Source organism: Staurois parvus, unplaced genomic scaffold, assembly GCF_062004578.1.
Source record: "Staurois parvus isolate SC_StPar_1 unplaced genomic scaffold, SC_StPar_1.0 ptg000437l, whole genome shotgun sequence".
Lineage (NCBI taxonomy): Eukaryota > Metazoa > Chordata > Amphibia > Anura > Ranidae > Staurois > Staurois parvus.
The window spans coordinates 279,089-304,259 of NW_028318233.1; the positions used below are offsets into that span (position 1 = coordinate 279,089).

Below are 25,171 nucleotides of genomic sequence, written 5' to 3' on the forward strand. Positions count from 1 at the left end.
GCTCTTGTTATGGAAGCTCTCATAATTGATAGTGTTAGGACTGCAGATAATACTGGGGTGCTGTGAAGTGGCTCTGCAGTTTACGTATGTATTTGCAAATGTGTGCAACCTAAACCCCTGTTTTTTAATGCAGATGGTTAGACAGGACAATTTGGTTTTGTTGCAGGCTGGTTGGTAAGTTGAGCTGGGAATTTTTCTTTTTTGTTGTTTGACATGCATCACCTTTCCATGTGCTCCTTGCTGTGAAGGCCAGTTGTAGGTTGGGGCAGTTGCTGTTTGTATCACTCAGCAAATATTGTCCATAATTCAATATAGACTCAAAGTAACTATAAAATTCTTCACTAACAGGTAGTGAGGCAATACACAAAGATACATGCAAACTCCTTAAAGATATAGGGCAAATCCAGCACCTAAAAATGAAATGATAAAAACATTATGGATAGTGCAAACTATTTAAAAAGAAACAATGGGGTTGATTTACTAAAGGCAAATAGATTGTGCCCTTTGTAAGCTCAGTTGCCTTCTGCAAGTGCAGTTGCTCCAGAGCTTAGTAAATGTGGTAAAGCTTCACTTTACAAAGAATACCCAATGACATGCAAGGACATGCAATTTAAAAAAAAAAAGCATTTTTACTTGCACGTAATTGGATGATGGATGTCAGCAGAGCTTCCCCTCATTTACTAACCTCTAGAGCAACTGCACTTGTAAAAGGCACAGTCTGCCAATTTGCCTTTAGTAAATCAACCCCAGTATGTGCAACCACCATAAAATAAATCAAGAAACACATAAAATAGTGCCAAACACAAGTATCACAAACGTAAGAAAAAATGTCCATCAAGAAGTTCAGCAAAGATTGTCCATCACTTTGATACGAATTTGTCCACTGAAGCAATTTCAATTAAGGATGCACTGTAATTTCTATAACCTGATCCATAGGAGACAGGAATACAACATCCATCACCCTGAGGTAAGTATTGCACTTGCTGAGATTTATAGCCCCAATCAGAGGTAAATCTTTCCAGGCTGGATGAATCTCTCACTCCATGTATTGCTCGCTCCTCACCAGTCTGCTTTCAAAGACTGCCAATATAAAGCAGTACCATGCCATAACAAACAGGACAGGGAAATAAACTCTTATAGTGTAGTATATAAAAGCTTTTTATTAAAACCTCTCCAATAAAATGTACAAAACCGGCAATACACTTACAGAAAAGCCATTGCCTATCTTGGCAGCATAATGTGACATCAACAGGCACCAACTCCGTCCTCCATGTGTTTCATCCCTCTTATGGTACTGGACATGCTGACAGACCACTGCACACTATAAAGGCTCAGTCTCTTAAGTTCCAGTCCACCACCCTAAGTGTATTAGATTACCCTCCCAGGATTGCGCAGTACTTACCTCCAGGTGGTGGGTGTTGTATTCCTATCTCCTACGGATTTGGGTTATAGAAGTTACAGTGCATCCTTCAGTAAAATTGCTTCATTGGTGGATACATTTGTATCACTGTGATGGACACTCTTTGTCTAATTTTTTGATGGACCTTTTTTTCTTACTTTTGTGATACTTGTGTTTGGCACTAATTTTTATGTGTTTCATGATTTATTTTATGATGGGTGCCCATATTGTTTCTTTGATGTAGTTGCATTATTTGCACTATTCATCATTTTATTATTTCACCATTTAGGTACTGCATTTGCCCTTTTTTTTTAAGAGTTTGTATGCATCTTTTGTGAGTCGTCTCACAACCTGTTTAGTGCTGACTTCGATAGTTGCTTTGGGGGTTATTTACTAAAACTGGAGAGTTTAAAATTTGGTGAAGCTCTTCATAGAAGCCAATCGGCTTTCCGGTTTTATTGTCAAAGCTTAATTGAACAAGCTGAAGTTAGAAGCTGATTGGCTACCATGCACAGCTGCACCAGATTCTGAGAGTCCCAGTTTTAGTAAATCTACCCCTGTACGTCTATGAACAATCTCTGCTGAGCCATTGATGGACACTTTTTTCTCTTACTTTTGTGATACATGTGCACTATTTTATGTGTTTCATGATTTATTTGTTTTTTGATACAGTTATTTGCACTATCCATCCCATTATCATCATTTTAATTTTAGGCGCTGCTTTTACCTTATAACTGTTAGAAACTTGCATATATTGACGACCTATTAGCACCGACTTCGATGGTTACTATTTGAGTAAAATGATATGTATTTTTTATTTATATTTACAGTATATTCACTAATACCATATAGGATCTGTACATTCTTCATTGTTACAAAACTTGTGAGGGTAAAATAAGGCAATGCAGATTTACTTTTTAAACTAAATGTGTCTTTGTATAGCTATTTTATGTGAACCTAGGTGATCTTTTATGTTCTGAAAAATTATAATCTTTTCTTAGCCGAGAAAGAGAGCGAGACAGACGCAGGTCACGTGATCGTTCTCCTCAGAGAAAACGGTCAAGGGAGAGATCTCCGCGGCGTGAAAGGGAACGATCACCTCGCAGACCCAGACGGGTTGTACCTCGCTATACTGTTCAGTTCTCAAAGTTTTCCCTGGACTGGTATGTAGGCTGCACACTACTTCATCAGCTCATTATCTTGCTTTTAAAGTCCATTGGTACTAGTTCAAGGATCATATGCTTACACATGGCCAGATATTGATTCACTTATGGGAAGCTCTGCCAGCCCTCTCCTTGTTATTTGCATAGTATGTGTTTTGATTGAATGTATGAAAACTACAAATCTGTGTGGTAGATTTTACTTAATTGTACATTATATGACACATGGCACTTTTTTCATGACTACTTGGGTTATGTTGCCTCCTGCAGATGAATGGACACTGGCTAAAAAAAAAAAAAAAGGCAGGGATTTCATGCCAATAACCACTTCCAGCTCTACTAAGCCTCAGTTTTTGTTTATGGTCCTTAGGTGACCTCCTTTAGTGGGCTTCATTCTTTAATATTGCCACTCAGTGCTGGATCCTATGGGCAATGCTTTCCATGGTACCATGCATTAGGTCACCTTGCTGGTAGGGTGATTAACAGAACAATGATCAACCTGAAAGCCCTGCAGGGTACGTCTGCAGTGATAGGTGAAGATTAGGCCTTTTGACCCTGCAGCATGAACTGGTGAGTGTCTCTATGAGGAGCATGTGGCGTTCCTGTCTTCTCTAACCATGCACCCTGTGCTTGTGGCTGCATTGGCTGCATTTTACTGGCAGAGTGCTGGCAGTTGTGCTTTAAAGGAGTGAAGCAGTGCGTGTGTTTGATAGCATCATCTGTGTACCATTTTGCCTGTTCCATGGACCCAGCAATACATTCAGTTGAAGACTCCTGGACTTCTACTAAGCAGAACAGTTTCAGCGCACAGCAAGTGTTGGGACACTTGTTTATTGAGGTGATTTGCCATTTATATGTTTTGGCTTGGATTGACACTCTTCTTAGCTGAGTGGCCACTCCCTTTTAGGGTATTATAGACCTACTGACCCTCAGGAAGCCATAGCCTTGTGTAGCAGCTCGGTGAGAGTAGAAGAACATTAGGTTGAAATCCCAGATTCCTCAATTCCTTGTCTCCAGTTTGCATTATAATGGCTCACATAAAGTCTCATGCACATGGACACTTACCAGCTCCTGTGTGCTGAGGCATAAATTACCTGCCATTTTCTGGCACTCTGGGAGCCGCACATTCCACGCACAGCCAGCAGTACAAGTGAATTTCTGTATGAGGCAATACTTGGGTAAATGCGCCGGATGTGCCCCTTTTTGTATTTGGGTAGACATGCCACATGCATGTTTAACTGCTGATGCAGAAGCCATTGCATCTACTTGAGCAAAGGCGTGTACAGCCATTCACAAGCATCTATGTGAATGAGGCTCAAGGATCAGATGAGCTCTGAATCATTGCCAGTACTTGGTATTTCACTCTCAGGGGCAGGATTCTTTATTTCCTGTTTGTCAAGGGTGCACTTCTTCCAATCCTCCCCTTTTTGTCAGAGTAGTATCCTCATAAAAGGTGGAAGCTGTCTAGGATTTGTAATCTTCCATAGAGGAATCCTCCTAAAAGGAACCTAGGGGTCTGGAATCGTTGCAGACAGAAGACTAAAGTGGGGATCGTTTTGGACATGGTGCACACTAGCTTGAAGCTACCACTTCCTGAGTCCACTTCTCCAAAAGTCACTGGCTTTTGGTCCTGGTAGCCACCAAAATGTTCCAATTCATTTTGAGTACAACCTTACTTGCTTGCTTGAAGTGATGTATGCCTAATTGTCTCATCTGGAGAAGGTGTTTTCACCTCTAAAATGATTTGCTTTGTGGTGGAGGAGGAATTCTAGAAGAATTTGGGTTCTGTGGATAATAACCCAGTCATTTCCTGTTCAAAGACTGGGGCCTTACCCATGGGGACTATTATCAGGGTCTTATTCAAAGACATTGCAAGTAAACAGTTAGAAACCCTCTTCTCTCTGGTAGGATTGGCTCTGCAGCCTGCTGTGGGAGTTTGCCAAGCCCTTAAATATTGAGCAAAGTGTATGCTTCGTTCAGGCAATTGGAACCAGAGGGAATCCTGCCATCTGTCAAATACTGAAAGGTTTTGCAAGAGCTTTGAGTTTTTGATGGAAGCTTTGGAAAAGTCAGTGAGGCAGCTTTCTTGGGTGGGCGCCATGTCTGTACCCGTGGAAAGGATCCTATGGCTCAAGTGTTGGTTGGCAGAATTTCTCTTCAAGAAGCAAATTGAGAGACTGCCCTTTAAGGGCAAATTCTGGTTTGGACCATCCTTGAATGCCTTCATCCAGAAGGTGACTGTGGTAAGCACACTCTTACCCTTAAAGAAGGTAGCGAAGGTGATAAACTGGTGACTCTTTCTTAATCCAAGAAGAGTTTCTTTTGTAAGCAGAAAGCCTCTGGCACTAAGCAGAAGCCTACATCCCAGTTCCGTAAGAAGGCCCCAAGTTCTACGGTTCTAGGGGCAAGTTCTGTTCACAGTGGGGGGATGTCAATCGGCCTTCGCGGTCATCTGGATTCAGGAAACCACAAAAAAGAGTGCAGCTCTGGAAAGTCTGCTGTCACATGGGTCATAGCACCCATGCCGAAAGGTCTCACAACTTCTTTTCCAATCTGTTTATGGTTCCCAAGCTAGGATGGGTTTTACCTTGGCAGGGAATATTTTTTTTTTTTTTTAATTACCAATGTCTATTCATCTGAAGGTGGCAGCATAGCCCAAGTAGACATGAATATGAAGTGCCCTGTGATGACAGTTTAATAAGAAGCATGCAGCACCTCAGCTATGAGGATCAATTACACAGATTAGTTATTCACTCTGAAAAGGACACGTGGCCAGGATTGGAAGTTTAGTAATCTGTGAAAGGAGAAATAGAGGAGAGCAAATATGCCATGGGGACATTGGTGTCAGTTAAGGCCCATTTCACTTTTTTGCTTAGCAGGGAATCTGTTCTCTGATCACCTGCTGAATGTATCCCCTTCCATGTTGTGTTTGTTTGTTTGGTTTTTTTTTTTAAGAGGACCGGATCTGATTGGAGGTACTGACAGGCGGACATTATCAGATCACCTGTGTGGGGAAAAAAAACAAACTTTTTTGCCTATAGAAAGCTTAGTTTCAGAATTGGTTCTTTATAGTTAGAGCAGTAAAAATGTAGAACTCCATTTCCCAGGAAGTGGTATTAGCTGAAAGTGTTGACAACTTAAAAAGAAATTCTTTAGATGTCTTCCGCAGGAGGTAGAATATAAGAGGGATAATGGGAATTATTAGAGAATAAAAATCTCTCTCTCACACACACCCCAGTTCAACCTTTTAACCTATGTAGCTATGTTTTCAGGAAGAACAATAATCCTAACTTTTAACTTCTTACTTATTTTGTCTTTTTTTTATTTGTTAAAGTAGGCAAAACTAATTTTTTTTTCATTTTGGATAGAGCAAGGGAGGGTTATAACCCCTGTCAGATTTTTTTTCACCATCTGTGTCCCATTGTGAAGATTTCCTATGACTTCCTGTCCCATAGACAAACAGAGCGTTTTAGCAAATCCCTGAAAATTAAGGGAATTCCTTCTCCAGAAATGTCCTCTTTGGAAGATTTCCCCTCTATTACTTTTCTGGGCACAACCTAAAATTTGGGGTTTTCTTTTACTTTGACTTTCAATGATAATGGTAAACAGGACAACTAGAGAGTGAGAATCTTCTTACCAGGGGCACAGACAGCAATAAATACCCAATATGGGTTCTAATGCCTCTGCACTCTGTCCAAAACTAAAAAAAAGGTTTTGCCTTCAGTTATACTTTTAATGGTATTCTGGAAAATGTTTCCTCCAGTAAATGGGTATCAATTTGTTTTAAGAGATACCTGTCCATTTTATTCAAAATAAATCTACATATGTGGGTTAAGTACACCAACTAATGTCCATTCATATTAATTCAGTCTCATTTATTAAATAAACTTAAGGAAACCTAAATACGGCTGTGGTCTTTGGCATTCATTATGGTTCTATGGACCTATATTATGTAACCTGTGCTCAAACGTTACCGTCTCTGACCATATAGGAAATTAGTTTTTTTTTCCAGTCCACTTGCAGCTACAGTATTGGTTGTGAAAGTTGGCAATATTGATTACAATTATGTATTATCTATGCTGGAAAACTTTGTAAAACACTGACAGGGAACTGCAGAATTTGGAACCTGTAGTACTGAAATTTTGTCATTCACATGTGTGTATGAAATGTTAGTTTTAAAAAGAAAAGACTTTACTTGCTGTAAGGCAACAGAAGTATTCAGTAATTCTGAGAATATTCTTGCATGCTCTATACTGTATTTTTGCAATTTTTCAGAGTGCTGTACTTTTTGTTTATCATGCAGTCCCGGATGTGACATGATGGAGCTGAGGAGACGTTATCAGAACTTGTACATTCCCAGTGATTTCTTTGATGCCCAGTTCACGTGGGTGGATGCTTTTCCTATCTCTCGTCCTTTTCAGCTTGGTAGCTACAGTAACTTCTATGTAATACACAAGGAAGTGGATCCTCTTGATAAAAACACTGCTGTACTGGACCCACCTGATGTGGATCACACATACAGTGCAAAGGTGTGGTGTTTATTGGTGTACATGGAAAAGATTTTTATTACTTTAAGCTTGTTATAGGGATTCACTTTGGAAATGCCCCAATGTGTTTTTTGTGTGTGCATATGCAAACAATGGGGAGGAAGTGATTATCCATACACATCCCTAGATGTTATTGCAGGCCATAGACGGGTCAAAACGAAATATCGGCCGATATTCACGCTGTTAGTGGGGCAATGCTGTCTGCCGGTTTTCGCAAATCTTCTTGTTTCTTTTTATTGGTCATGCTAGAAAATCCACGAAAAACGGACGTTTTTCGTGAGCATTGGTGGCAGCATCCATGGCAGCAACGACCGATTTTTTTTTTTTCCTTTATCGGCCGAAAATTTGGCTGATAAATGGCCCGTCTATGGCCAGCCTATATTTCACTCTTATCAACTAAGCTTTCTATTATAAATGTTTCAGCCATGGAGGGTATACATTATACATATTGTTTAAAACCAGTATAAAAGATTGCCTGTAAAGAATTGCACACTCCAGAGTCCGCTTATCTATTTATTATTGACACAGTGGATATATGATATATACTTCAAGTTGCATTTTTAAGTGCTTTAGCTTTGAATTTCTAGAAAAAAGTAGTTTCACAATAGTTTTCTCTAGTGTCTGTTCTGCAGGTCTTAAGAGATGGTGATGGCCACACACCCCTTCATATCTCATATCTCTGGAAACAAATGCTCATTCTGGCTATTTGCCACCCTCAGATCTTTGGCTAGGCAGTGGCTTCAATTAGGCTACTGTGCAGGTTCTCAACAAGACAAGTATCTGTATAGTCTGTCTCTTTGGTGTGTCCATCCACTTCATGCTAATTAAAACCATATAATATACCATTCTTGAGTTACAGTATCACATGCCTCATTTGAGAAACTTTGCAAATTTAAAAGTGTAATATACAGCCATATTTTGGGCCAGTCGTGTTTTTTGGCTCATGCTACCTTCTTGCGGGGGCATGTGATGCATTTGGTAAGTTTGTCAAATGAAGCGTGCTTTATATTAACTTAATCACTTGCCTGATGCCCAGTGTAGATGTCCCCTCTGAGTAATGCCGATCAGCGTGACAGCTCGTGAGGAGAGGAATGCCGATAACCGGCATTTCCTTATTTACATGCGATCAGCTATGATTGGACACAGCTGATCACATGATAGAGCTGACGTCTTCGGCTCTTTCTGTTGATCGGTGATCCGCTGTGTCCCAGGGACACAGCACACCACCGATCACCATGCTGCGCGCCCCCGGGCAGTTAGAGTGGGAGGACGTCATATGACGTCCTCAAAGAACGAGAGAACCGCCTTCCTCCCGTCATTTCCTTGTATTGTGAGCTGGAGGCGGTTAAAGAATGCTAGGTTTGACTTAGCTCCCTACCCTTTACCAGCATATTTTTCCACTGGGAGCTGAAGGAACTACCTAGTGCTTTTAGGTCTGAATGAGCATTCAACTCACTCCATGTGATAGCGCTGCCACATAGAGTCCGTAGTCCTGTGTGAGCTATGTTTCCAGTGACTTGTTGTTTACAAGGGGTTTCCTTTCACTTCCAGAAACTAAGCAATGTGGCAGGAAAGTGAAAGCATGTTGCTGAAGAGTAGGCAGTAAAGTGGACCTGTTGCCGTGCATGGGCTAAAGCACAGATTCACTCTAAGGTTGACATGCTCTGTATGTTCCTTCAAGTCTTAGACTTGCAGCTGAATAGTAGCCTGTAATAGAAAGGTACACCTGGAAGACAAGTTTTATCACATTATTCGGCTTGCAGGTGGATACTTTTGTCTGGAACCGGTACAGACAAAAAGGTTCAAGCTGTTACGAGAGAGACGGGTGACTGTGGGAGTGTAGCCAGAAGTGGATTTTGGAGAACCGTCTGGCAGTAAGACTTTGTGAGCCACAGATTAAACGCTGGTATTGACATTGAAACCGTGTTAAATCTGTAACTGGTAATTTAGGGGACACTAAAGTGCCTGCTTGGAGGATACATTATACCGTTACTCTCTGCCAGTATTAGATCTAGAACAGGATTCTGGATTGTGAACTGTGAACATTTTTTTACTAAAGGATTACCCATTTGTTTTTTTCCTTTGTGTTCATATTAGGTCATGTTGTTGGCAAGTCCATCTTTGGAGGATTTATATCACAAGTCATGCGCTCTTGCTGAGGACCCAGTGGAAGTTAAAGAAGGCTTCCAGCATCCAGCAAGGCTAATTAAGGTAAATATCAACAGAAACATTTGTTGGTTTGAATTACACATTCTAAAAAAAAGAAAAATGGATTCTCTCTTAACCTCCCTGGCGGTATTCACGAGTGTAGCTCGGGGTAAACTTTCAGTACCAAAAGCGGTAACCCCGGGCTACACTCGGGAATACCCTGCAGTGTTGCTCCGGGATCCCTGTTTCACTTACCTTGTCCTGCGCTCCCGCGATGTCCCCCCTGCAGCGTCCCCGGCCATCTCCTCCGGCTGATGCCGGCATCTGTCTTCCGGGTTCCATTCCCTGCGAGCGTCGGGATGTACAGGGGACGGAACCAGCAGGAAATTCAAAAATTTTAAAAGTGACATTCACTAAATACACTAAAATCACATAGTAAAACATTACTGTATCAAAGCATTTCACATACATTTTGTCCCTACTGCTTTGTCCTGTGCCCTGCCTGCATTTTTACTGTTCTTTCTGCCTAGAAACTGAGAAAAATCCATGGCGTCCAAAAAGCATCCCTTTTAGGCCAAAATCGGTTTTAGACCAGCTAGAGAACAGTGATAGTAAATTAGAACTACTTGCAGAATTGAGTGATAATGATTCGTGGGGAAACTCGTCATCAGACACTGAAAACGATTTTGCAACTAAGCTCAGTGATGTGTGAACTTGACGCTATATTTCAAATTTCAGTGTTTTTGGTTTGATTACATTATTGAATTAAATTTATAATTATTATATTATTATTTTTTATGATTATTTATTACATTATAATTTATGATTTCGTGTTTCAAATTTTATCATACTCGGGATGTTTACTAGACTCTTGTTCTGACAGATTTCAGTGAGTTATTCCTAAAAATTACAGGCTTACAATAAAAAAAATGACCTATTTCCATGCAAAAAATTTACCGCTTTGAGCACAGAAATATTGACATCATACTGCTAGGGAGGTTAAAGTGAACCTAAAGTTGAATGAAATTCAGGTTCACTTCCTCCATAAAAAACGTTTGTCTGTTGGAGCAGCCAAACAGTGTCCCTGTCTCTCAGAGAAGATCAGCTCAGTCACAACGGAGGACTGGTAATGTCAGAGGCTAGTCAGACCCAGAAGGATCCTGCACCAATAGACTAGTATTTTGGAGCATCAAAGGGGAGTTGAAAACTGGAAGACTATGGCTTTGAAAAAAAAAATCTGCAATAAGTGAGAGATATGAAGGTGGTCTTTGCTGACCTCTTCCAAAAAATGCTAGTTGCTTGATAGCTCATTATTTTATGAGTCTCTTGCCTGGTACAAGCTTGGAGCTGGTGAAGTCAGAGCAAAGTCAGAACTCCTGATCTTCATTTTTGTTCCAGTTCTACGACTCAAAGTAGTAAAGAATTGGTAACACAGATGGAAAACTGGTTTCTTTACAAGGGCAATAATAGCAGCTTCCATACTTCTATCGTCACAGGTTTATTTTAAGGCTAATGACACACGGGCAACTTTTCTCACAGTGGCTGTCTTCTCCTGTTTTGTGAAGATTTGTTGCTAAGAAAATCATAACAATTTTTATGGATTCCTACCATTAACATTCAGGTGATTGACTTTTATCAGTGTTTCCGCAACAACATTGATAGCGCACACACAGAATACAATGCTGCCTATGAATGGCTGAGCTCCGTTCAGACCGACTGTTTAGTTCTGGGTGTTGAGACAGGAAGTCTGTATCTCACAGGCAGAATCCAGCACTGTGTACTGTTTGTATCTGAAGCTACATACAGTTCATACAGCAACCTTGAGATCAGCTTTAACTGGATTTCAGGAATGCTTGTATAAGAGAGAAACAGATGCCTTTCTGTGTAATTTGTTTTCTATGCTTAGTATTTTATGTAATCAGTTCAGGCTTAAGTGTTCAAAGTTACTTGTATTTGTTTCCTTGTACAGTTTTTAGTGGGGATGAAGGGTAAGGATGAGGCAATGGCAATTGGAGGACACTGGTCTCCTTCACTGGATGGACCGAATCCAGATAAAGACCCTTCAGTGCTCATCAAAACTGCTGTGCGCTGTTGTAAGGCCCTGACTGGCATTGACCTGAGCTTGTGCACACAGTGGTAAGTACATTTCTTACCCCGGGACATGTCCCCCTTATCAACGGCTTCCCTTCCCCCAAGCTATGCAGGTGCTCTAGTTATGCCAGATTTGGTATGTCTGTCAGGTACAGAGGAGGAGCGGGGGAGTTTACATTTTGTATTGCTATTTTAATTATTGTTAAATGTTTCTGTGCATTATGAAGACTTTTATTTTTTTTTCATGCTCAGCTGCAGATCGTCCAGAAGATCACATCTTACACTATCTAAAAACCCAGTTGTGTTGCCGTGTTTTCTAATGGTATTTCGAGCTTTGTTGACACTCCTCCTCCGCAAATTTTATTCTTCTGCCGAAATTACATTGCCTGAAGTTAACATGCTTGATAATACGGAGTACTGTCCATATACATTTTTGCAAATTTATGGAAAGTTCAGTATTGACATCCATTCACTCTGTCTTATATACTGTATTCGAAACAATGCTTCGACTTACCGGAAGAAAACCAATGGCCTTTATATAATTGTGTTTTTTTTATTTTCTTTTTGTAGACAAACCAGAGCTAGCTGTTCTTGATGTGCTGCAAGAGATCTAGGTTCTTATGTTCAATGCATTCTAGATTTTGTTTTCCAACATGCTTCTTCCCTTGCAACAGGTACCGTTTTGCAGAGATTCGCTACCATCGCCCTGAGGAGACCCACAAGGGGCGTTCGGTTCCTGCTCATGTGGAGACAGTGGTTTTATTTTTCCCGGATGTTTGGCATTGCCTTCCCACCCGCTCAGAGTGGGAAAACCTGTGCCGAGGATACAAGCAGCAGCTGGCCGACAAGCTTCAGGGTGAACGCAAAGAAGCTGATGGAGAACAGGCACTGAACGCTAATAACTTTTTCTATTTCCGCTTCTCGCAGGCACAGGAACACAGGCACAATGCACCGCACACACTAAACACACTCCCCAAAAGAACACTCCTTGCGTGTCTCTTACTTATACCAGCTTCCTAACATGGAAAAAATGATATTTACCTTATATTTCTATATATCATTTTATTCAATTTGTTTTTTGCCTATAGTAGAATTAGCTTGTGGGGTCAGTTGTATTTAGTGACAGTTGGCCCTTTTCACCATCTTCCCATCTCTGTGAAGGTTCACATTAATCATTTTCATCCCTAAATCTGTAAATAATAAAATCTGAACCTTGTGATTGTTTGGCTATAAAGGAATAGTTATCACCTGGAATTAACACAGGGTGGCTTAAGTTGCAGACATGGGACTATGCACACTGTGCAGTCTATGCAGACGAGCAGTGGCTGTACATACTTGTATTGCTTTTCCTGTTCATCCTCCCTTTGTTTCACAGATCTGACTCTGACTGACTTAGTGGTCAGTGAAAGTGCTAGAATGTGTGTATGTGCCTCAACAAAGCTTTAGGAGAAGACAATGAGAAATTGTGACCTTGCTACTTGCACGGACCTGCGACAGAATTCATTGCTCCAGTAGTAGTTTACTAACCATGCTCTTGTACATTTATGTTAGGAAGAAGAAGACAAAGATGATGGGGATGCAAAGGAAATCTGTACTCCTACTCACTGGTCCAAACTTGATCCGAAGATCATGAAGGTAATTGCCAACTCTTTTTATAGAGAACGATATCCATTTCTGTTGTTTTTTTATTCAAGAGAGAGGAATGCAGAGTTTGTTACTTTCAGACGATGTGTGTCTGATTAAAACTTTAGATAGAGCAGTCTGAAAGAAACAAGAAGCAGGGTTGGTGCTCTTCTGACTTATTAAGTTGTGTGCATAAATTTCATCATGAGCTCTAACTGGCTTTATTTACCATAGCAGAGAAGGATAGCCTGGACACACTTGGGGAGTATAACTCAAAGTGTTTGTAAAGTCATTTTTTTTTTTCTTTTAAAATAACAAACCTGTTATACTTGTTTGCTCTTTGCAATGGTATAGTACAGAGCAGCCCTACTCCTCTTCTTGGGTCCCCCGCTGGTGCTCCTGGCTCCTCTCTTCTTCTTGGTGTGACACACCAGTGGGATCTATCCCGAGCAGCACTGCCTACGTCTATAGTTCCCTCATCACAGGATTCGACTGACAACAGTGGGAGTCAATGGCTCCCGCTGCTCTTAACAAAGCCTGTGAGAGCGGGGAGAAGAGGAAAGAGCTGCTACAGATGGGGACAGTGCTCTATTGAGATTGGGCACATTAAGTATAGGGGGTGAGCCAGCAATACATAAACTGAAACATTTTTTGCCTTAATGCAGGGAATATTTAGGCTTTACAACCACTTTAAAAGTCACAGAAATGACATGTTTTGACTGGCTTCCACTGAACCTTGTCTACTTGCTTTTCCTGTAACATTTTTAAGAACTTAGCCACACTCCATATTTCCATTATAGCACAGAACTGTGAGCCCTTGTATCATTAGATATAAAGTACCCTGAGAGCTATATAATTTGTTTAAGGGAGGAGTTTTAAGCATTCTAAAAGGAAAAGAACAGTGAGCGCTGGTCCTAAACAGCAGCTGAGCACTCTAAGCAATCAATATATACTTATACAGAATAACATAAAAAACAGTGCAGCGCTGAAGATAGTAGTAATAAAACAGAAATAAGTCCACTGCAAGTCCAGTTCATAGAAACATGTCAGGTGACAAGTGGAAATTCAATGTTGGTGATCCGTGAGGAAGTGGCTGAAATACGCACTCACCAGAAAGAAGATATATATATATATATATAAGTAGTATATATCAAAAGCCCATGGATCCTCAATCCAGAAGGAACAAAGCTGGTCTGGTCACAGAAAGTGGGTCCCTCCTTTAAGGATGCAGCAAAAGATCTTCCTCCTCCCAGTTTGGTATTGGATTCCAAAGTCAGGGTTCTGCAAACAAAGTGCTCCAATACAGAACAGCGAGACACTTCCATGGACCAGCTTTGTTCCTTCTGGATTGAGGATCCATGGGCTTTTGATATATACTGCTTTATATATATCTTCTTTCTGGTGAGTGCGTATTTCAGCCACTTCCTCACGGATCACCAACATTGAATTTCCACTTGTCACCTGACATGTTTCTATGAACTGGACTTGCAGTGGACTTATCTCTGTTTTATTACTACTGTCTTCAGCGCTGCACTGTTTTTTAAGTTTTAAGCATTCATCACAGTGTTTCAGTGATTAGTGGGCAGTTAGTTTATGACCATGAAGAGCTATTCTAATTACATGCAAGGAACAAGACTGTCCAAAGCTTATAGCAGCCAATGCCTATAAATCAAGTCCGTTTGTTTGTCACGTAGCTGGTGGTTGTACAATAAACCATATTATTGGCCTTTGTGCTATTAATATGTATGTCTGAAGAAATGCAATAAAAATGGAAAGCACTGTGTTGTCCTGTACATTGAGGGTTCAAACCCTGTTCTGTAAAACTCTGATTAAGCAACTCAATAACAAGTATTTACATACATTTTTATTTTACTTGCATGAAAGCATCCTTTTTCATCTGCCTCAAATTCAGAATATCTTACAATTTGGCTTCAATTTCTTCTGTTCCATTTGAAACTAAACTCCAGCTAAATACACCTGCTTTGCATTTCTGTCTGTTCTCCTTGCACAGCTAGATGAATGACACCACTTATAGTTAAGGAATATAATGGTGTCCTCTCTCATCCTCAGCCTAGTTACTGGACCATGAAAGAGTTGCACCAGATTGAGCTCATCTCTCTGCTCCCTGATTCTGTCAGCATGTTGCTTGTTAACACATTTACATGATTGGCTCATGGTTCTGCTGCTCCCTTTCCCAATCTGAGTGCTGTTGTATAGATGAATTCAGAAGGCTGAGAAGTCATACACTAGTTGCATTTAAAAAACCCCGGAATTTATTAATAAATGTAGAGCCGTATTAAGTTGTCATTTTACATCTGCCTGGACCTAATTTGTTTTTAAATCTTTCTCTCTCTTTTCACATCTGGTGGCAAGAGTACCACGTGCGGTCCCTGGCTCTGCCATTTGTGAAATTACTATTGCACAGTCAAGCAATTTCTCCTATCTACTGCATTTTTAAAAATGTAGAATATAGTGGAAAGATTGAAAATTGATTGTAATGGCTGGATTGTTAGATTGCTGAGAGATTCTGACAGACGGTATCCAGCTAGTACATGAATATCAGTTTTTCGAGTTCCTGCCCTTTTAAAGGGAGCTTTGAAGATTAAGTACAGGCAATAAATGTATTTCACACTCACAGGGTAGGCACTTTGTGCTGCCTGAAAGTACATCTGTAAAATCTTAAATCTTTCCAGTTCACCTGTGGACAGAATGTCCTGTTATCAGCCCCTATTCACTGCAAAGCTTCTGTTACTCATTAATCCAGTGAGACGTACTTCAACTTGTATATGCTGTCACACCACATTGTTAAATGACCTTGGGCTGGTCTTGGCTCCTTGTCAGAATGATGGGGTAGTCTCTTGTATATAGTGTGCACTACTACACAAGAGGCTTTCTAAACACACAGAAATTCATTAAGATTTAACAAAGGTACTTACAGTGTCACAAAGTGTACTTCATTTGTTGCTTTTAATTCACTGACAGGTTCACTTTGAAGTGCAGAGCTTTAGGCCTTGTTCACATCATACGTGCAGAAAAACTGATGGAAACTGACATACAGATTTCACTTGCAGAGCCATCAGTTTACATCAGTTTTCATGCACGCGTCAATGGGTTTTATACACGTTCTGTGCAGAAAAAATCTGCATGTGGTACTAGTGTTGCAGTGTGAACAGGGCACATAGACACAATTGATCTTGTTATGCCCTTGCAGAATGCATACAGAAAAACTGATGTCTCTGCACCATGGTGTGAATGAGCCTTTAAAGAAGATCTATTATAATTTTTATTTTGCAGTTCTGTCCCCTGTGGAACAAAGTATTTGCAGTATTGTTGATACATAGCTGCAGCTTGTCTTAGCTGTGAGAACTCTCTCAAGACAAGTAGCAGCAAGAGGTAATGCAAAGGATGCCCCCCCCCCCTTTCCTCCTTATGCATTGCTCTTACTGTTGCTTGTCTCGGAAAAGTACTCACAGCTGAGACAAACGGCAGCTATAACTCTAAAACAGCCATCTACCTCTTAGCTGCTGTGGGTCTGCATCAGGAAGGGAGGGGGGCAGGTCAGACCTTATAATTAAAAGGCACTTAGAAATATGGGACACATTACTACAGGGTTAAACAAAAAATGGAAACACTACATGATTTGCAGGTGTGAAAGTGATAACACGTTTCGTATTGAAAGCGGAAGTGATGTAATATTCTTTTGCTTCTGCTGTGTGATGAGACACCTAGCTAACATGAAGACTGAGATTGAGCTCTGCAGTCAATATTGCAACAGTTTATTACTTATTCTGGGTCACAATCCTATGCAATGTCCTTTTTGTCTCTTTTGGTCAGTTGACCATGTCGACCATGCCTATCCTTATCAGACGACGTTTTCCCGGAAACTGTATATGCCGTCATAACCTTTGATTTGGTACCTTGCGAAGTGGTAAATACATTGGCAACGTTAGTCACAGAGGCCGCAGCTAAGCGGGCATTAACAATTTGCCCAGTAATCTCAGTTGGCCCAGTAAGCTCTGACATGACTCCGTATTACTAGCAGCGCACACGGTGAATGATGAAAGTGAGGCTTCCCACCTGTTAGTTAGGTGTCTCATCACACAGCGGAAGCAACTTTTTTCACTTTCACACCTGCAAATCATGTGGTGTTTCCAATTTCTTTGTCTAACCCTTGTACATGTACTTTGTCCCAAATGGGACAGAACTGTAAAATAAAAAATATGATATATTTTCTTTAAATAATGCAATAATTCTTAGTTATGATGTGCAGTGTGATTTTTCTACGTATGAAAATTTTTTGGACAGGTAAATGATTTGCGAAAAGAGCTAGAAAGTCGAACACTTAGTTCCAAAGGACTAAAATCTCAGTTGATTGCTCGATTAACAAAGCAGCTTCGAGTTGAAGAACAAAAAGAGGAGCAGAAGGAGCAAGAAAAGTGTGAAAAAGAAGATGAGGAGGAGGAAGAGCGGAAATCTGAAGATGATAAAGAGGTTTGAATTCTGTTTAATCCTTACTCTTACATAAACCACTATCTGGATTACATTTCAACAAGGAAACGTGCTGTTTTTTTCCCTAGGAAGAGGAGCGAAAACGTCAAGAGGAAATGGAGCGTCAGAGAAGAGAAAAGAGATACATCTTACCTGAAGAGCCTGCAATTATTGTACATCCAAACTGGTCAGCAAAAAATGGGAAGTTTGACTGCAGCATCATGTCTCTAAGCGTCCTGTTGGACTACAGGATAGAGGACAATAAGGAGCACTCATTTGAGGTATGTGCTGTAAAATCCTATACTTTGTGACAGGATTATGGAGCTATAAAATGGCAGTTGCTAAAAAAAAAAAAAAAAAAATTTATTTACTTACCTGTTTATAAGTGGTGTGATTGCTCCATGTGTTTACCCTTTTAAGGGCTGGCTTGCATTGGCAATGAACCAGATTAGCCATCCACACACGCGGCTGCTCTGCGCTGTAACTTCTGATGACTGGTGCAGTGCTGAGTTGCATTTTTTTGTGCACAACCTCTCCATGTTCATACATTTCTTTCTATGAACGTAGCAAGCCTAATGGTCTATAGCAATGCAGGTAATACTTGTTAATTCCTGTAAGCCTGCACACTTGAGCTTACATTTTGTGACATCTACAGTACATTGATCGGCAATAACAGTAGTGATCTTCATTTTTTTTTTGTTCAGTGTATTAAATCACACTAAAGGAATATTATTATTATTATTATACAGGATTTATATAGCCAACAGTTTGCTCAGCGCTTTACAATAGAACGGGAGACAATACAGCAACAGTACAGTTCAATACAAGGGGATAGGAGGGCGCTGCTCCTTGGAGCTTACAATCTAGGAATATCCATCTTATTTGTTCGGTAATGGACAGCAACATAAGGGCCTTGATCTGCACTGGCCAGGCATTTCACCCATGATTCTCTGATCATGAGTGCAATGATGAAACAAAGCTATAAGGACAACCCAATCAAACACCCCCTCTTACGCTCTCTCACACTTCCATATGCCACAGGTTTTTGCTAGTGTTCTTAGAATGGATAACATCTGATCTGAGAGAAGCAAACCATTTTCTTTTTAACTACTTTTTTGTCAAGATATTTTTCTGCTAGCAAGATTCTTCAGTTGCTGCAGAGTCACAGGGGCTCATTTTTGCAGCTTCCTTGAGGGCAAGGTTCCCCCTTTCCCTGTTAAAACACATTCCACTAGGTCAGCTAGTGCTTCTTGGGCTTTTTTAGCATCAAACATCCATTTATCAGATTTACCACTTGGACTTCTGTTCACGTGTTTTCTAAGTTTTACCAGCTGGATGCTCTGGCCTCAGCTGCTGGCAGCTTAGATTGTAAAGTTCTTCAGGGAGCTCTGTAGGCTCTTTTGAGCCACCTTTGGTAACATGTTGGTTTGTTGTGGGCTTGTTAGCCTTTTGTTTGCTGTGTGGACAATCTAGCCTCCCAAGTTAAACAATAATATACCTCTGTTCATTGCCAAACCAGGGATCCTCTAGCCTCAGATGTCTTCATAAAACCCTGGTCTCAGTTCGGGCTAATTTCATACCTTCCCTCCAGTGCAAATCGTACCTAGTCTGCTGAAGAAAATTGAGCAAGAGTGGAAAACGGTGATTATTATCACACCTGGAATTCCTTTTTTCTAGTGTGAAAACAGGCACTTCAGTCCCAGAGAATACTCTGTACCTACAGTCTGGCCTTCCTACAAACACATCTTGACCAGAAATTAACCACTTCTCGACCGCTCTATAGCAGATTTACTGCTACAGGGCGGCACGGGTGCACAAAATCACGTGTGTATATATACGTGATTTTGCATTTCCAGATACAGAGTGCATGCAAGGCCTACCTGTGCCACCATTCGCGGCCTCGGCTGTCAATCACCGGGTCCCGGCTGGTGATTACTCACCGGCGTCCGCTGATTCCCAAGCATCTCCGACGGGAAGGAGAACTGGATGTAAACAATACAGTTCTCCTCCCTGTCAGCCCGTGCACACTGCTTTGGATGGCTGTGCACAACACAGCCATGCAAAGCAGTGTGATTGCAATGAAGCACACAGACACAAGTAAAACAGCACACAGTTAACCCTTTGATTTCCTCTCATGTTAACCCCTACCTACCCAGTGCCCTTAGTACAGTGTCAGTGCTTTTTTTTCTTTTTTTTTTTTAGCACTGATTACTGTATTGGTGTCACTGGGGATGTCAGTAACACCAAGTCAGTTCCCTCCAGTGTAAGAATGCCCGCCGTAGTCCCGCTATAAGTCGCTGATTGCCACCATTACTAGTAAAAATGAACAAAGGAAAAAAATGAAAGTATCTATAACTCCATTTGTAAACGCTATAACTTTCACGTAAACCAATTAATTTCCACATATTGTTTTATTGTTGTTCTTTTTTTAGCAAAGACATGTAGCAGAATACATTTTGGCCTAAAGTTATGACAGAATTTGATTTTTTTTTACTGATTATGTTTGATAGCAAAAAGTCAAAAATATTGTTTTTTTTTTTCTCAAAATTGTCAATCTATTTTTTTTTCCATGGTGCAAAAAATAAAAACCGCACAGGTGATCGAATACCACCAAAAGAAAACTCATTCGTGGGAAAAAAGGACATAAATTTTATTTAGGTGCTGCATTGCATGACCGCGCAATTGTCAGTTAAAGTAACGCAGCGCCGTAACTCAAAAAATGGCCTGGTCAGGAAGGGGGGTAAATCCTCAGGAGGGCAAATGGTTAAGTACTCCTTAAATGTTTGCTCTTGGCCTTATCCATTCTTTTTCAAAGGCCTCTGGCTTCACCCTCCCTTTGTAAGAGCCTTTCTTCAAGGTATATTTTGCATTACGTCCCCCCTTGCAGCACCTTATGCTCTCTTGGGATCTCAACTTAGTTCTCTCTGTTCTTCAGAAACCACCCTTTGATCCTAGTTGGGATTTCATCCACATCAGTGGTCTTAACATTCCACCTCAATGAAGACATTGTCGTCCCATCCTTATGCCCTGCTCCTAAACATCCAAAAGAAATTTTGCTGCATTGCCTGGATGTAGTCGGAACCATTGGAGTATACCTCAAGGCTACTACTCCAATCAGACTGATGGATTCCCTGTTTGTCTTGTTCTTGGGACCTTGCTTCAAAGTTCACCATTGCATTATAAATGCAAATTCTGGTTATACGGTCGTCCTGCGCTTCTCTGTGCACATTCCACCAGATCAGAGGTTATTTCTTGGGCACCATTTTGGCAGAACCTGTGGCCCAGCTGTGTAAGGCTGCCACCTTGTCTTCTGTTCATACTTTCCAAAGTTTTATCAGGTGGACATCTACTCTTGAGTGGATTCAGCTTTTAGCTGCAGGATTGTTCTTTGAGGTTGAGTCTTCTGACCCTTGTTGTTTAGGTGTGTTTATCTCATTCCTATTCATTGCTTGGGGATGTCCCATGGTATACTGGTACTCTGTCTTTGTCCTGTACTGTACGAATAAGATAAGAGGAATTTTGACTTGCCTGTAAGTTCATATCATGGAGTACAGTACAGGACACAGTTCACCCTCCCTTTCATTTCTTGTTTTTTTTTTTTTTTTATCCTTTACTTGCTATAAACCTGAGGATTCAATGAGTTGGGTTGGATTCTAGGGTAGATGGCCAGAGGGCGTGTCCTCTAAAGCTGTGCCAGTGCCCAATGAATACTCTACCTGTGTCCTGAACTGTACTCCAGGATATGGAATTTACAGGAAGGTCTCCTTGTTACCCCTGGCCACACCATTTTATATAACTGTTTGAAAATAGTTTGTTTCATTGAATGTTACTTGCTCTTAACATTTACAGTGGGTAAAAATAATCACATTTTATACTGTATCTGAGCAGAGCTTCATTGCTTTTACTTGCTCTTAACATTTACAGTGGGTAAAGAAAAAAGTCACCCACCCTTTGAAAATAATCACATTTTGTTGCTTTGCAGCCTGAAATAAAAACGCACATTTTTTTTTCTATCCAGCTGTATTTACTGTGCAACTTATAACATCCAAGTGAAAGGTATAACATCAACATGTCAGAAAAAAATTATAAAAAAATTCGAAAAAAGAATCACTAAGTTGGAAAAAGGATCACCCTCTTGTGTCAGTGTTTTATTGAACCACCTTTTGCTTTAATTCCAGCCTTTAGTCTGTTGGGATATGTCTCTACTAACTTTGCACATCTAGACTTTGCAATATTTGCCCGCTGTTCTTTGCAGAACTGCTCAAGTTCAGTTAAATTTGATGGTGACTGTCCATTTGTGGACTGCTGTCTTCAAGTCATTCCACAGATTTTTAATGGGGCTTAAGACTCTGACTAGGCCATGCAAGGACATACACCTTTTTCTCCTTCAACCACTGTATGGTATTTTTTTGCTGTGTGCTTTGGGTTATTGTCATGTTGGTCCTATTGATCACTTTCTGGCAGAGGGCAGCAGATTTTCTTCAAGAATGTGATGGTATTTTGCCTCATCCATATTTGGATGGTGAGCTGTATTGGATTTCCTCCAGACATATCGTTTAGTGTTGAGGCCAAATAATTCAATTTGAGTCTCCTGACCAGAACACCTTTTTCCATGTGGCCTCAGAATCTTCACTTTCAATTTTGTTTATTGAAATTTTCACAGAAGAAATTACAGTTAGTGGCGATTTAGTCAAAGTCAAATGTAAAAAAAGTATAAAAGCCATTATTCTTCCTTCATTATAGATTAGATGTAATGATATAAGTAAAAGAACAGGAGGCACACACCAACAAACTGTATAGAATGGCTAGCTGTACTTTCTACTTAAGATGACATAAGCCAAGGGTGCATAGCCTTACACTCAGTAGTGGTCTTCTAGCCTTCTTCAGACTGAAAACATTACATTATCAGGACATTATATGGTGATGTAAAGCCAATATTCAGTATCATAACAGTATCAAAGGAATTAACAGTCTAAACTCTAAAATACGCCCTTCACGTTCTTGTCTTTGGTTGACCTCATCCAAAAGGGATGATGGCCGTATAACCTTTATTGCAGAAGTAAATCTTCTCCTTAAGTTATCACAAAAGAAGTAGAAAAGGGCAAGAGCGCTAAAAAGAAGTGTATAGAAAGGAGTTGGGGGAGAAGAAGGGGGGGTAGGATCCCTGCACTCCGGCCTCCTCCATCCTGAGAGTCACCTAAGCAGACATGGTCCTAGGATCACCCATCAAATATTTAAATCGCAGGTCCCAAGTTTTTCAGATAGTTTCATTTTATTATTTAAAATGGCTGATAAACACTCATTTATCATGATCCATGAAAGTTTAGCCTTAAGCTGTTCAAATGGTATGACAGCCAGTTTCCAGGACCTGGCTGGAAATTTTTGCAGACACAAATATGAAGGTAATTAGTCTCCTCAGATGTCTCGGGGCACTTCCCACCGGACCACTCAATAACGTCTGTTTCGGGGACTTGGACAAATGAACTTGGGTGAGGATGTAAATAAAGTTGTATACTTGAATCCAGAAATGCCTTTCCTTGGTGCACTGCCACCATATATGGAACGCTGCCCTTTCCTGTCCAAAGCCTTGAAAACTGCACCATGTACTATCATAATAGTACTTTATTATTTGCTTCAGTTATAGAAGTATTGATGATTGATTTTGAGGCAAGCAAGGCCATTGAGTACCCACTCATCCATCTCAAAAGTTTTGTTAAGGTCCTGTTCCCATTTCTCCACATAACCCTGTTTTCTTGTAGAATAGATTGATATGGTATAGATCTTCCGTATATGACCTCAAACTTTAAAAAAAAATCAAAAGGTTGGGGTGCAAGGCCGGGGGTGAACTCCCAATTGCAAAATAATGGTGCTAGAGGACTATGGGGAGATTTGAAATGATCGATCTTGGAGACTCTATTCCACATTCCAAGTGAAAGAGAAGGGCACATAATTGTGGGCCTTTCCTTGGCTGGCAGCCACATCATATGGTAGACTGGCCTAGATGAGCACGAATAAGATTTTGCTTTAATCCATAAAGGATGGGATTGTGTAGTAAGGAATCTGATTAACTGTGCTAGTTGAGCTGCATAAAAATACTTGCGTAAATCTGGGGCTCCCAAGCCACCCTTCTTTTTGAGGGTATATAGTGTGTGTTTGTTAACCCTGGGCCTCTTGTCTCCCCACATAAATGACAGTAACTTCTTTTAGAATGCAGCCAGGTCAGACCTATCAAGTGCCACTGCGATAGTGCGAAATAAATCTAAAATTCTCGGGAGAACATTCATCTTCAAGGAATATAGTCTGCCAAACCTTGATGGTGGGTTGATTTGCTGATTAGCCGTATCTGAAGTAAGTTTTTATATAGCTGAGGATACGTGAATACAAGGTGTGCAAGGAGGGTGTAAGAAAAATACCCAAGTAAGGGAGGGCTTCAGGTTGCCCTTGAAATGCTTAGGCCTGTTAAGGAGCACTGACTGTGTCCAATGTGTGTGTATGTGTACATACATCTGCACTCTATTTCCGTTTCCCAGATTGTTCACACAGATACGCTTGTGTGTGTGTGTATATATATATATATATATATATATATATATATATATATATATATATATATATATATATATATACATACACACACACACACAGTGAAGGAAATAAGTATTTGATCCCCTGCTGATTTTGAATGTTTGCCCACTCACAAAGAAATGATCAGTGTAAAAATCGAATGTTAGATGTATTGTAACACTGAGAGACAGAGTAGCAACAAAAAATTCAAAAGAAATGCATGTCTAACAAATTATATACTGATTTGCATGTTCATGAGGGAAATAAGTATTTGATCCCCTATCATTCAGCAGGATTTCTGGCTACCAGGTGTCTTTCATACAGATAACAAGTTGAGATTAGAAGCAGTCACTTAAAGGAAATGCTGCTAATCTCATTTTGTTACCTGTATAAAAGACACCTGTCCACAGGAGCAATCAAACAATCAGATTCCAAACTCTCCACCATGGCAAAGACCAAAGAGCTTTCCAAGGATATTAATGGAAAGTCTAAATGGAAAGGACCATCAATACTTTATTTGTCGATTCATTATTTGCCGTAGAAGTAGCTTTAAACTCTGGCATTTTTGTACTGTAGACGAAGCAAGGTCTGCTTAAAACTGAATGGTTGTACCATACAGGGAGAAGTCAGGCTTGTTTCCAGCAGTCATCATCAATTTTTCTTTGATCCTATAGTTATGTGGCTTGACTATTAGGTCCCATGGGAGGCCACCAGACCAGGGGGGAGGAACAGGTAAAGCATGGTGGACCCTGTCCACTTCCAGCTGATAATGTCAGCCAGGTGAACTGCCCGGAATCCTTTCTTTGATCAGCACATGGACTGCCCATTCCAGGTCGGTGGTGGTTTCCGGAAGGCACCATATACAGACATTATATTGGCGGGATCTGTTTTTCAGATCCTCAGTTTTAGCATATGCTTCCTCCAATCTGGTCTGAAGCTGTGTAATCATGGTGGTGTACTGAGACACCGCATTAAGTGCCGTCCAATTTGGATTAAATTTTTGTTTAATCTCTCTCCAATACTCTGCCCCATTTAAGATCTGTTGTGATGACAATGCAGGCCTTGGAGAGCTCTTGCTGGAATAATGCAGAGAAATGAGCAATAAGCACAGCATCTCCAGAATAGGTTACAGGCTGCAGCTCAGGTGATTC

At 40.5% G+C, this 25,171-nt stretch overlaps 1 protein-coding gene across 3 annotated transcripts in view; it reads left to right on the forward strand.

The window, feature by feature from the left end:
• The window catches only part of CCAR1 (cell division cycle and apoptosis regulator 1), an 81,848-nt gene that overhangs the window by 36,758 nt on the left and 19,919 nt on the right, over positions 1-25,171 (forward strand). Inside the window, exons 10-17 of one of the 3 annotated variants that reach the window (XM_089687733.1) lie at positions 2,401-2,562; positions 6,863-7,088; positions 9,204-9,317; positions 11,224-11,390; positions 12,020-12,230; positions 12,897-12,980; positions 17,274-17,459; positions 17,546-17,737. In XM_089687733.1, the coding sequence (XP_089543859.1) occupies positions 2,401-2,562; positions 6,863-7,088; positions 9,204-9,317; positions 11,224-11,390; positions 12,020-12,230; positions 12,897-12,980; positions 17,274-17,459; positions 17,546-17,737 (1,342 nt within the window). The remainder of the gene's footprint in view (positions 1-2,400; positions 2,563-6,862; positions 7,089-9,203; positions 9,318-11,223; positions 11,391-12,019; positions 12,231-12,896; positions 12,981-17,273; positions 17,460-17,545; positions 17,738-25,171) is intronic. The other 2 variants (XM_089687734.1, XM_089687735.1) reach the window with 2 other exon arrangements.